The sequence below is a fragment of the Solanum stenotomum genome, chromosome 2 (assembly GCF_019186545.1).
Source record: "Solanum stenotomum isolate F172 chromosome 2, ASM1918654v1, whole genome shotgun sequence".
Lineage (NCBI taxonomy): Eukaryota > Viridiplantae > Streptophyta > Magnoliopsida > Solanales > Solanaceae > Solanum > Solanum stenotomum.
Window position 1 is genome coordinate 8,629,597 of NC_064283.1, and position 14,889 is coordinate 8,644,485.

At 32.3% G+C, this 14,889-nt stretch overlaps 1 protein-coding gene across 6 annotated transcripts in view; it reads right to left on the reverse strand.

Moving 5' to 3' along the window:
• Positions 1 to 2,349: 2,349 nt before the first annotated feature.
• LOC125854540 (serine/arginine-rich splicing factor SC35-like) overlaps positions 2,350 to 14,889 on the reverse strand; it is an 18,295-nt gene continuing 5,755 nt past the window's right edge. For 2 of the 6 annotated variants that reach the window (XM_049534123.1, XM_049534118.1), the window contains exon 8: positions 2,350 to 2,594. In XM_049534123.1, the coding sequence (XP_049390080.1) occupies positions 2,589 to 2,594 (6 nt within the window). In that variant the 3' untranslated portion in view covers positions 2,350 to 2,588. Of the gene's footprint in view, positions 2,595 to 2,666; positions 2,854 to 2,945; positions 3,156 to 14,889 lie in introns of all 6 variants that reach the window. The other 4 variants (XM_049534126.1, XM_049534122.1, XM_049534125.1 and 1 more) reach the window with 4 other exon arrangements.

Below are 14,889 nucleotides of genomic sequence, written 5' to 3' on the forward strand. Positions count from 1 at the left end.
AATTAACTTGTGCTATAAATATTTCTTTAGTTCAACCAAAATACAACTATCTAAAGTGTTTCTTCAGAAATAACACAAAATATGAGATCAATGATGACACTAAAATATTCAATAAGAAAATAATAATGAAATCGTATAAAATAAATATTGCGAATTGATAAGTCAAAATGAAAATGATCATAATTTTAAAAGTACTAAATCCTGCTAAAATAAGTCTAATAAGTATTAATTACATGATTAAACATTAAAGAAAAATTAAAATTATGTTATGACATTTTTAATGTCTAAATCAATGTAAAACTAGAACAAATATTAAACATTATTGTCATTCTTACAAGTGTTGAATTAATTTATTTTGTTAGCATTAGTATTGATTTGATTTTAAATTAAGTTTTATTAGAGTTACTAAAATCTATGGACTATAACCTTTATTGGACCATTCAAAATTCTAAGTTTCAAAAAAACTTGAAAAAAATGCTAAAAGATAAAAATTATGAAAACGTATAACTAATATTTAGAAATTACATCAAATTAAATACTTTTATGTGTGAAATAAATTTTAAAAATTATATATATAATGTCGGGTTGGTTTGGTCTCGGATTAACTTTTTTTTTAGTTAAAACCAAACCAACCCAAGTATAGTCGGATTTTTTTTCCAATACCAAACCAAGTCAAACCAAACCATTAGTCGAATTTTTTTCCGATTTGATTTGATTTGTTGTTTGGTTCGATTTTCGGTTCGATTTTGTACCCCTACCCGTGGTGCTGAACTTGGGGTACCGCTTGGAAGTAGAAAGATAATGAGCAGCACAAAATGCGGTACATCCGAGAATTACAAACTTCCAGCTATTAGAGATATAAACTTACCAATGTTTACACCAAACCATGATTATTATTATTATTAGACACAAATCTGTTAACATTGAAAAAATACATATGCAAACAAGCCATGTATCTATTGGTTTATTATTGTAAACACCAAATGTGACAAATTCTTCACCGATAAGATTTACATGTTGGAATTCTTCAATTGGATAGGTCAGACAGTAAAAAGACTGGAAGAAATTTTAAATGTCTCAACTCCATGTAGACGGATCAGAATGGGTCAAAACAATTAACGGGTCAAACCCTATTTCAACCCAACCCAAATTTGTTTGGGCCAAAACAAATTAGATAACGGGTTAATAATGGGTCATAACCAAACCCGCACAATTTTTTCTAAATTTTAATAGCTTTATTTGTTATTTTATAAGATTTTAGTACCTAATAAAATTATTATTTTTTGAAATTATAACTATATATAACGTTATAAAATTAAAAATTAAAAATATAGAATATTTTAACAAAATTTCTGAGAAATAAATTAGAGTTGCATATCAAGTAAACCATCAACACCAAAAAGCAGGATCAGTTTGATAAGCAATCAGCTAACAGCAACAACAGATCTACAAATATCAGCTACAACTTCACAAGTATAAGCATGAAGTCATGCACTGTATAGGTGTGTGCTATGTACTTGAAGAACACTTTCAAGATCATAAAGCAAATAAAGACACTAGAACAAAGTATTTACTGATTGGGAAATTCAATAATATTTGTCCATTTTATGATGAATAAAAAATTAAGTCAGCAAGATGTTTATGGTCAAACCACTACCCTTGGAACTCATTGAGATTTGATCTTATATTGAAATCTCTACTCGGCATAACAAATCTCGACCTGTAATCAACTTCAACTGCTACACTTAGACACGTGGATTCCTTTCATCTTTAAGATGATCACAGCTAACACCTTCTCAGGGCAGAATATGAAGTTAAGACAAAAACGAAATGACTGTCAGTCCAAAGGCATAAACCTAGTGCGACTTCAGTAATTCAGGAGTTTCTTATCCTTACCGATCATGAGCATCCTGAACATTTGTATAGAAAATGAAATTTGTCACCAGCAACAAAAATACAACAGCAAAGCTAAAACAGCACCAACAGCTGCTGCATCTGCTTGCATTCAACCAACAAACAGTAGTATGTCACCAGCAACAAATTATAAGCAGCCAAGTTAGAACAGCATCTACAGCTGCTGCATCTCCTTGCCATTCAGTAAAGAAACAGTAGTTTGTGAACGGCAACAAAATTATAACCAACAGCAAATATAACAGCATCAACAGCTGCTGCATCGTCTTGTGATTCAGCCACATTGATTTTTCACGGACCAACTATAGAAGGCCAATAATTCCCATCATAAGTAAATCAAACAAGGTATACCATCAAAATATACCATGCAAGTATATTTTGAATCAGAAAAGCAATAAGAAACAAAAAAAGCCAGAAAGAAAATCCACAGAAGCGTAATTATAAACCAACAGTAGAAATCTTAATATCACAACACCATTCCATAATACCAGAATGCATAGGTAACATCAAAAGAAGTTCTGGTTAAGTACAACAAAAAGAAGTTAAACCTTATAAATAAGTCTGGCCAACCAGTTCTAGCAAGCAGAATACAGATGAATGGATCATTCACTTGGGAATGTCCTGATACGCAGCATTGACCAAAGCCAGATTACAACTGTGGCCTCCTCCCTTGCTCCTTAATCCTGCAAAATAAAATAATGTTTTTTCATCAAGTTTATACTACAAAAAAACAGCATTTGACAGCCACAACTTACATCAGCATCAGAATGTGGCAAGGGGCTGCAAGAACCAGCACGTCTACCCCACGGTGATATACTCTTTGGAGTTGGAGACCGGTCCTTGTGATTACGTCCATCCGGACTAGCATCCCTAGGAGGAGTTATTCTTCGTGGAGAAGGGCTCCTTCGAGGACTGGGGCTACGGCGAGCAGGGGAGGCACTTCTATATAAAATGAAAAGTTAGACAGCTTATAAAAATAGTTCTCCATGGGGGAAGAGAGATGAGAAGCAGAATATTAATAAGAAAAGGTCTACCTTCCATGAGACCGACTTCGGCCGCGCCTGTCCTCGTCATATTTACCTCTCCCACGACCTTTGTGGTAATCAGGGCTGCGACTTCTGCTCCGAAGACGGTTATCTCTGTCTCTTCCATGGTACTGATCACAGTGATACCTTCCCCTCCTTCTACTTCTACTTCTACTTCGGCTTCTCCTTCTAGAATCCTTGTCCCTATGATCACGATGCCTAAGATAAACAAACAAAAAAGGGTGAAGATCAGATTGTGGATACAACTCTTCAACCTCTCTTAGCTAAAAGCAAAATGGCAATCATTCAACTCAAGTACCTCACAAAAGGGGAAGCAAGATTATGTGCATACTTCCACCTTGTTTTGGAGAGGAATTGGTTATAGAAGAAGAATATAAACAAAGGGATGACAAGGAAGAGTTAAGAGATTATTCATTTTAAAACGCGTATCCATTCTAAACCAAAAAATGCTTATCCACAAAAGCTCAAACATTTATGCCTTGATGGGATCACCACATTCCACACGCACAAAAAGTTTTGAAGTTATAGCTTGTTCTGTACACAGTCCCAAGCCAGAAAACTGATATTAGTATCCAGTCGGGCAGTAGATGATGATGCTAGACATATAAAGGCACCTCCATCTAATCAAACTGAAACATGTTCGTGAACCTACTCAGTTGTTTTGAAATGTTGGCAATCTAAATTGCTTTAACTAATTAAAAACAAATGTTTTCATCCATTTAATCACTAATGGCAGGAAACAAGTAAAATCACAACATTATTGTTATCATAAACATTAATGGCTCAAAGTAAGATAACAATGTTACTGATTTCCCTAATTCCCCCTCACTCAGTTTACCACATTGAGATGGTTGCTACACACTGCAGAGGAATTGAAAGCATGAAGACCAAATAACGTTAGTATCAACTCAATCAATCAATTCAATCAGAGGAAAAATCTTAGCCAAAATAAGAAGTTGATTATTTAGCTAGCCTTACATTCGTAGGTGGACGTGGATCCATTGATGATAACCTATGAGAGATAAAGTACATTGTGTTGGGATATATACTATTAACCATGTGTTAAGAAATAATAATTATTATAATTTTAATAGATCATATATTCGTTTATGGTGTCTGTTTACTTATATAGTAGATGATTTAGTGTGTAGAGTTTTAGCTTATACACAGAGGATTAAATCATCGGTTCTTATAAGTATAAAGTTTTTTGTTCACAATCTAGGATGGAAATTGGACATGCCATCGGTACGATTGTAGTACAAGATTATATGTAATTTATCTTGATTATGGGAACGATATAGTTCCAACTTCTTGTGCTAGTGCATTTTGTATGTATTGAATGGGACCGAGTAGAGATAGTTGTTTTAGACTGACTGACAAAACATATTCTCTAAACTATTAAATGTAATTATATTCTTAATCCTGATATAACTATTATGATCTGTATATATTAATTATCATTTTGATTTATTAAAAGGTGAGATTCTGAGATGGGTCAATATGCCTGGTAAGTTGGATGATAATAATATATATTGGTGAAATAATAAGTTAGTTGATGAAATTCATGTCTCGTTATAGAGATTGATTGATATGCCTTTTTGAGAAACTTATAAGTTTTCATCGTGTCAAACCTTGCAAGTAGATTTATGGTCTCCGGGTGCCGGTCCCACCCAGGGTGTAGGCTCGGGGCATGACAAAAGTACTCATAATATCCACTGATAAATTTTAGTAAAAATAGATAACAACAACATAAAACCCAAAAATATGGGCATGCAAAGTTATTAACTCTCAGAGGATTTTCTAAAGAACACAAAATTTCATCCTTGTATGTGAAGGGATGATGTTGTTGATGAAGAATTAGAGATTTGTAAGGGCTTTTTTCATCTACCTTCAACAATTCCAGTAGAGAAAACTTGCTTGAATACTCAATTAACGTTTGTTATTTAATATGTACTAACAAATATTTATCTTGCATAAACATAAACAACAAAGTTTAAAGCATGTACTAAAAAATAATAAGTAATAATATAAGCATAAATTAATGACTGTAAAAAAATATTAAAATTTGTAACAATAGAATGAAACAGAATGGAAAAAATCGAGTCCACTGAATGCACAATGTCCCCTTAAGGAAATTATTCCCCTCTAGCACCCGAGGTTTAATGGAATAGATCCTCTCAAGATAGAACGATTTTATTCACCAGTGTATTGATACAAAAACAATGGTGTCAGTGAGTCATTCAATAGGAGCAAAGTACACACATATTTAATTGTCCAGAAGAAGAAGAAGTAGTTCAAAATTGTCATTGTTTTAAAATAAGAGGAAATTTCTCTATTTATAGACAACAAAGGGTAGTGTGAATAAATGCTTATTGTGTCTTATCGAAAATGTCACCACTCTTCAGAAAGGTCACAACCTTTCATAAAAGTCACAACCTTTCATAAAAGTAGAAACTCTTCATAAAAGTAGAAACTCTTCATAAAAGTCGCAACTCTTCATAAAAGTTGTAACTCTTCATAAAAGTCACAACTTTTCATGAAATGGGAAGGCTAGTTTTGGAAATAAAATAAATTAAAAAGGAATCCTGATTTTTTGTGGCGCCACGTAGGCGGGCTTAGGGTTCTCTTTTTTATATTGTTGTGTCGTAATTTGACTATCTCTAGAAAAATCATTTTTTGACATGTTCTAAGTGTAAAATAATTTGAGAAATACTTAGAAAGAGTCGCCACTTAATTCTTTAAAGAAATTAAGAAAAATTATAATTTCCAAAGATTTAAACAGAAAAAAAAATCATTTGAAAATTCCAAAGAGGGTTCGGGGTTCAATTTACACTTCGAGAAGGGTTTAAGCATTCGAAGTGCCCGCTAACATGTGGTTGACCTGCGACTTTACTAAATATATTTTGACTACTTTTAGAAAAAGGTGATTTAACATAAGAATAATAATTTACGATATTTGGTTAACTCTAAGAAAAATAGCTAAAAAGATGACACATTTCATTTTATTTTTATTTTTTTTTAGAGAGAGGGGTCCAAAATGAAACATTTGACATGAATTACAAGTGATTGGAATATTAATAAAACTAGATTAATTAGAATTTATTTAATTCATTTTGAAATAATAATTTAAACCAATTTAGTAAATGAAAGCATGAAAATCATTTTAAATTAATCGACTAACCTTTTTGAGAAAAAAGGCTAAGTAAGTATTTATTTATTTATTTATTTTTTAATTAATTGAAAAAATGTTTTGACTAACATTTTTAAAGCTTATTTGAGAAAAATAGTTTAACTTAAAACAATTTTAAAAAATAATATGTGATCAAGTGAAGCGGCCTTAAAACATATCTTTTTAAGAACAAAGATTTAACTTAATTAAAATATAAAATTCGACCAATATTTGATTAATAAAATAAGTGGACACAACAAGTGAAATGTATTAAAATAAACCAACACAAAGAAAATGACTCGTCTTTTGGGGGATCTAATTAAGTTATTTAAAATTAGAGTTAATGATAAGAAAAACAAACAATAAATAAAGACAATTAAATAATTTAAAGGTAAAGGAGAAATGAATTTGAGCCCCCTTTTGGGCCAATTTTGTTGAAATTTTTGGGGTGCTTTAACTCAAATCCCGTTTTTGCATATACACCAATTGGATGTCGGTGTATATTGGTTGTTTCTTAGCCCTTTTCATGTATTTCTTGCTTCCAAACCCCTGTATTTCGCCTCAGCCCTGTATTTTTACATTTTGGGCCTGCATATTAGCATATACTGTTGAATACTATACAACTCATTTTCGACTTTCCGGGACCTGTAATTTTAGCTTTCCGTACACTCGAACATGATGAGGCTGACTTGTAGAGGAATGAGTTTGGGCCTTTGTAACCCAAATCAAAATGCAACAAAGAGGATAAGAGTCCAATGGACTCGGCCAGAATTTCACATGAGGCAAAAAAAAAGAACAAGTATTAGATCTCAAATGATAGCCTATCAAGAAAAATACAAGAATTACTCAGAAGTAAGGCACCAGAGGCAATATATCTTGGTATTCTATAAGCCAAAATATAACCATCACTTAACAAGTAATAAGCCCCCACATGGATTAATAAAAAATACAAAATGTTATAATCATGTCTTGATAAACAAATTCTTTCATGCTTAAGCTATGGTTTAAAAAAAAAAACACAAAAGAATCATATCTTAAGATATGAAAATCATCTACTTCATATCGATTAAACCATAAAGAGAACTTATTAATCCTACGACACTTAGGCATATGCTTTAAATAAACCTATATGATAAAGCAATCACCTAAAACAAATTACCTGACTTCATTACTTCAGTGGTTACAACATTTAAACCCAAAGCCACTGCTTGGACAAGTTTGTCCATGGTTTTCTTAGGAAGAATAAAATATGGATTGTTTTATGTTAACAAACAAATATTTATGGTGTCTATATTACAACTCAACAGTAAAGGAAATGAGGAAACGCAACTCATAATCCAATTAGTGCTAAATCCAACTTGGTATGGTGAGAACTTAATACATGAAGATGAAATATTAGTTCTAAAGCTAATTTTGCTAAGAGACTAAGCATGGAGGAATTTAATTCATGGATAGGAAATAGAATTCTAACACTACTCTATCAAAGGACTAAGAATAGAGGAACTTCAAGACATACACATAAATATATTATGCTTGAAAGGATCATATATGAATGTAACACGAGCAGGTCACACACAGAAATAAATAAGCAACCAGTATGCTCAACATGTAACTTAAAATGGAAGGAGCATGCTGATGGGGAAATCATTGTCTTCTGGCAATTAAAAAGAAAACTATTAAGGATTAGCACTACTGGAAAAGAAAGAACAAATTTTCCTCAGATTTATGTTATTGGATTTTAATCAAAATTAAATTCACATACTTGACTTAGAGAAACCAAGGGAAGAAATCTAATAAAAAGGAAGCATGCAACAACCTAATCGTTTAAGGAGTAGAGGAATCGTGTTATTTTACTCAGAGATTGTTGCTATTCTCAAAATAGGAAACCTCAACTAACAGCAAGCAAGAAAAAATNCAGTCATGTGAACGAACATTTTGCGAATACTAAGATTAAGAAAGTGCGGCACCGCCAATGAAAATTGGCTTTTATCAATATTATGCTTAGTCATAAGATTAAGACGTTTTTTTTATTATGAAAAATCAAAAAAGTATTACTCCATTCGTTCTTATTTATATTCACCAAATGAATTTTTACTTTATCATTTATATTCACCAAATTTAAAGTAATAATAAATTTTATATTTGTGAGAATAATAAATTTTAAAAAGTAATGATGTGATTATAAATTTTATTTACATATGAAACAAATGGTTAGTAGATATAAATGTGGGGTTGTTTTAACAAAATATAAACTCATGGATCAATTATTGTATTAAAATATCTCAAATCATGATATGGAATCACCATATAATTTCATATCATGGTTTTTGGAGAATATGGTATCACCTCTCATGATATGGAATCATGAGATGGAATCAGTGTAAAATCGCATGTCCAAACACTAATTCCATCTCACAACATCATATCGTGATATGGTATCGCATGGCCAAACGCCTGCTTAGAAAGAGGAAAAAGATGAATAGCGAAATTGTGTTTCTTGATTATTGAGATTTTGTACTTCTAATGGCATCAATAATTTAATAATACATGATTATGCCCTTTAACTTAGCTTTATTTTATATTTTGCCCCCAATTTTGGGTGTGCACAATTAGACAGATAAACTTATATAAATAAATAAATACATTAGTCTTATTGGCACAATACATGTGGGACACAAATTGTTATGTATGATGTCACGTAGGACGTGTGTGTCTATTAGTTCAAATGTATACAAGTTTAAGTATCTAATTGTGCACACCCAAAGTTGAAGAGCATAAATATGAAATGATGTCAAGCTAAAAGGCAAATGAGATGAATTATTGCCGCAAAAGAGAGAGATTTGGGCGTTTGGTCATGGGATGAATTATTGTCGCAAAAAATGTTTAGTGTCGATTGAGTTCACCCAGAGTCATTAAAGCCTTTAACAACATTTATAGAGTGTTGGTTATTAATATCAATATTATATTTATATCGCTAAAAAATTATGTAAAATCCTTCGTTTCTTGTTCTTTCCCTATCACTTTTACATGTCATATTAAGATTTGACACCCTTATTAGAAAAACAATTATTGACATGACTATTTTACCATACTACTCCTATTGATTGACGTTTAATAATAGGTCTCGAAAATAATTTGGGTAATAAGTAATTAATATGAAGAGTAAAATTGTCACGCCCCAAGCCTACACCCTGGACGTGGCCGGCACTCAGAGACCATCGCTGGCCCCAAGCGGACCCTTGGCATGGCTTACTTAACTCAGCGGAAGACTTAACTCAACATAATAAACTCAATGCAATAGTTTAAATGATAACATCTTAGCCAAACTGGCAATCTATGTCTCAAAACAAAGTATCTGCAAATTCATAAATGAGAGACTCAATACTAACTGTCTGACTGTCTATGAAGCCTCTATAATACTGAAATGGATGTTGGGACAGACCCCACAACATCCTAATAAAGAAAACTAGGAAAGCGAAATAAAAGAGTCCTCCAGAATGCAAGGAGGCTCACCATTGACTCTGGAGTGCTCAACTGGATCAACGGCGCGCTGGATGCTGATCCTGGTTACCTGTGTCTGCATCATAATAAGATGCAGGCCAGTTGGCATCAGTACATTGAGTATACGAGTATGCGAGTTGGAATGCTAAACAACAACTTACGCTTGAAAGGAGTACAAAGGAACACTTACATTGGCTCTGTTTAACTCATGGATAACTGAACTTAATATAAAGCAATAAGACACATGCAATATAAAAAAAAAACCTATAAAACTGTGTAAACAACTTAGTTCGTTAAAGATAAAGCAATAACAAACTCAACTTTACTTGTATATAAAAGTAATATAACTTTTGTGGGAGATTCTCTAACTGACAACCACCACTATGAGCCTAAGTGGTGATACATCGTTTTGCCCACGCTGCCAGAACTGTCATATACTTTGTCGTCATATAGAACGCTTAACTTAGTGGATCCACTAGTCTACACTAAAAGCATCTTAAGGAGTCATCTAAAAAGTATGATACTTTACTACCCATGATGGCTACATGGTTCATGAAGACTTGAGTTAATATGAACTCGCATCCCCATATCGGTGCTCAATACTAGTCCCAAAATATACCTAGCTCATATGTTTGTAAAAACAAAACTCTTTCTTTGAATTGAGATAATTACTCAAAACTTTGTTTAAAAGCTCTCTTGGAATCGATGTTCCCTTTTCTTGTTCAAATGAGAAAACATTTATAAACTCTTTGGGAATACTTAGTTCCCTAATAGCTTTTCATGAGAAATGAACTCAACTCTTACTATTTGCTTTACTTGAAACTTGAGCCTTAAAACGAAGTTAAAACTTTTAATAAAGACTCTTGAAAACTTTAAGAAACTTTACTTTGACTTGTTTCTTAACTTTTAGACTTGACTCTTAACTTCTTTGACTTTGATCTTAACTTTCCTTGAATTGGATTATGGATTCAAGGTTCTTGATCTCATGTTTATGGATGATTTCATAATGTTTAGATGTACCTTAGAGTGTTAGAATCGACTAGGAAACATAGGTACATCACTTAGGAACTAGTACGAAAATGTGGGAAACGAATGGGGAGAACTGGCGTCCCTGGCGCTCTGAGTGTCGCGGGGCGCCAACCCTCAAACTTCAGCGGGCTTTGGCTGGCACGACGCACCAGAGGCCAAAATTCAGAGGAACTTTTGTGGCGCTCTGGCAAGGGCGACGCCCCAAGCCCTTGCCCAGAAAATCCCCGATTTTCTTCTTCGTTTTTCATCTCTAAACCCTCCAATCTTCCATAATTCTTTCCCCAAACACTTAGGATCAATTGTACTCTCAATACACCATCAATCTAACTCGAAAAACAGCCTGAAAACATGAATCAAATCAACCCCCAAGCATTAACAATTCAACCAACAGGAATTCTACAATTTGTTCTTCAAGAACCTCACTTTTCAACACGTAAACAACTCCAAACCAAAGGATTGAAACAAGTTGGTGTGTGGGTGAACTAACCCAACATAGAAACATCTCACATACCTTAATAGGGATCACCCCTGACGAATTCCACTCGCAAGCTTGACTGAATCTTGGCTTTTCTCCTTTTCTTTCTTCCTTGCTCTTTTCTCCAAGCCCTAAGCGTGAATATAATTTTTCTAATCTGACCAAAATAAGCTTTTACCCCAATAAATCCCTAAAAATGAATTAGGAAATTAATTAGAGAAAAGACTAATTTGCCCTTCCCGAAATCCGGATTGAGCCTTTCCTCAATCCAACAGCCCAACTTCCACAAGGCACATCTCACTCATACGATGTTTGAATTTCACAAACTCGACGGAGTTGGAAAGATCTCTCCAAGGTCTTTCCAACCATATCAATAGATGCTCTTAACTCCTCCTGAGATAGGAGTTATGACCATTTGAAAATGGTCAACACTCACTTTCTTAACGTAGACAAAATTTCCAGATTTCCTTATTCTTTCCAAAAATCAATATTTTCATATTTTAATCTCTTTATAGTCGTTTCTAGGTGCGAGATGTTACAAAAACATGGAAAAATAATTGTTTTTTCTTAATATGTTAAAAGCAGTGTTTTAAAAGGTGGAGGCGTGAGGCGAGACGTTTTATACAGTATGGGGAGAGGCGTAAGCCCCCCGAGACACGGGGTATAAGTCTCATGGATCTACTAAGTGTACATCTTCTCATGTATATTAAATTTCATAATTTTATTACTAAGAAAATAAGCAAAAAGTAAAACGTTCAATGATTTTACAAATAAATTTTAATAAATAACTAATAATACAGAACAAATATTATAATTATTATTTGAGAAAGGTATTTAATAACCAATAATTTAGAAAAAAAATCGGCTTAAGTCATCCACGGCCCCTTAAAGTTGTCCGCATATTTCATTTAGACATCTTAACTAGGACTATTATCTATTGAACACTTAAATTGTTCAAAAAATTACCTACTAAACACAAAATACTGATATGACAAAAGAAGTGTTTGTCACTTCCTTTGGGCGCGTGAAATTTTTTGGAATACTGTTTTATTTTTATTTTTTCCAAAAAAATTACAATTTTTCTTCTTTTAATTGACAGTTGGCATTTAAATAAACTAAAATATTTTTTAAATATTTTTAAAAATAATAATTCTTAATCCAAAAAAGAAAGAGCACCCCTACCCCCTTGAAGTCACCTTCTTCTCCAAATTTAAATTTTCAAAGACAACTAAAGAATCTCCATTTTTTTTTGTTTTTTTCTTTTCTATTTCTTTTCAACATTCATAAAAAAAATGAATCAAGTAACTGAATTTGCAAGAAAAATACCGAAAGCGGATTTTTGAACATTGGGATGAAAAAAGTAAGTCGACATTCCATCTCCATTTCCGGTCACCTTCGAATAAATATCACCATTCAAATTAAATTGTAAACCCACTAATCTTATCAAAAACAATATCAAATCATTCGATAAAATTAATATAGGTCCTCTTGATTTCTCCTTGCAATCGATTTCAAGATGATTAACCATTGGCAAACTTTCTTTCTTCATCACTCTTGTACCGACTCTTTGAATATCTTTCTCTATCACGTATTAGGAATGAAAAATAATTTTTGATAAAATTAATTTGGATCCTCTCATTTTTTCTTTGCAATCGATTTTCGGATGAGTAACCATTGACAAAGTTCTTCATCACTATTGTATCAGTCTCTTTGAATATCTTTCTCTCTCACGTATTAGGAATAAAAAATATTTTTAAAAAAAAGTTAAACCTACAAGTAATTTGTAGTGAAGTTGGTATATGTGGTTTGAGAAAAAAAATTGTTGAGAAGAAGATGGAGAAGAAAGGGAGTTGGGTAGGGTGGGGTTGAGTAAAATGTGTTGTCATTTTATTTATTTTTTAATTAAAAAATAGATATAAAATTAATTTGAAATAATTTTCATTCTTTTTAACATTAAAAAAAAAATCGATAGTTGTTGGGCCAAGTAACACATGTCATCTTTTAATTAGTAATTTTGCCACATCATAGCAAGTGTATCACACACACTTTACTTTTTACTGATTATCGAAAAAGGTCTAATAGGAACAGATTTTGGATAGATAAAAGTGTTCAATAGCTACTAGTCCTAATTGAGGTGTCTAAGTGAATTATGCGGACATCTTTAAGGGGGCGCATATGACTTAAGCCAAAAAAGGTAACAACTAACAACACAAAAATTGATAATTGCCAAAATAATCTCTAAAATGAAATGACATAATACATAAACATGACCCTTAACTTGGCTTCAACGGATAACTACACCCTCCAACTTTGAGTGTGCATAAGTAAATATTTAAACTTGTATAGAATTGAACAAATAGACACATGTGGCATACATGACATAATACACATAGGACGCCACGTAGGACGTAGGACACAAATTTGTAAGGCATAATATATAAATATGCCCTTTAACTTTGCTTCAAATCACATTTATGCCCTTCAACTTTTGGTGTGAACAAGTAGACACTTAAACTTGTATAAAGTTGAACAAATAGACACACATGTCCTACATGACATCATACATGTCATTTTATGTCCTACGTGGTGTCTTACGTGTATTGTGCCAAGTAGGAGTCATGTGTATACTTGTTCAAGTTTATAAAGTTTAAGTGCGCTGCCTACTTGTACATACTCAAAGTTGAAGGGCATAAATGTTAAATGAGGTCAAGTTAAAGGACGCATTTATGTATTATGTCAATTTGTAATGTAGGGTGCCATGTAAGACAAATGTGTCTATTTGTTCAATTTTATACAAATTTAAGTGTCTACTTGTGAACACCCAAAGTTAAAAATCATAGTTGTCAGTTGACGCCAAGTAAAGTGTCGTGTTTATGTATTATGCCAAATGAAATCATTAGCTTCCTCACATTTACTAGTCCTTCCCACCCTCAGTTAATATTTGCAGTGAGTATTGTTTATGTATTTTTAAAGAAGATATTCTTTTTTAAAAAAAAATGTAAGAGTAATGTCAAAAAATGAATAAAGTTATCTCAAGAACATATATATTGCTACAAAAGTTCTATTCCTATGGATTTCAGACACGATTAACTAAAAAATTATTTATATCAATGTCATTTTCTGTAAGAGTTTATTTATATATTTTAGAAAAAATACTACAACTTGGAAAAAAAAATGATAACATAAAATATAAATACCATTACACCAATAATAATAATAAAAAATATGTTTTAAAGCAAAATAATAATAATATTAATAATTAAAAAAAAAAAAGTTAACGCCTGAGGCGTACGTTTTTACGCTCGGGACTTATGCCCCAAATTCTAGGATTTACGCCCTATGAATCTACGACTTCAATTTGTGCCCCAGAGCATTTTTTGGTATGTCCCGCCCTAAGACTCACCCCAAAAACGTTTTTGAAAACACTGGTTAAAAGTGACAAGTAAAAATGAAAAATTATTTTTAGAATAATGGATAAGCAAAAGTAAACAAAGAGAAGTATTTAGACATATATAACATTGGCATAATATATAAATATGTCTTTTAACTTGGTTTCAGTTGACGTTATGCCCTCTAACTTTAAGTGTGCACAAGTAGACACTTAAATTTGTATAAAATTGAACAAGTAGACACATGTGTCCTATGTGACATAATACACTTAGGATGTCATGTAGGACACATAATCGCCATGCAGAACGTTATGTAGGACGAATGTGTTTGTTTATTTAAATTTATATAAGTTTAAGTGTCTACTTGTG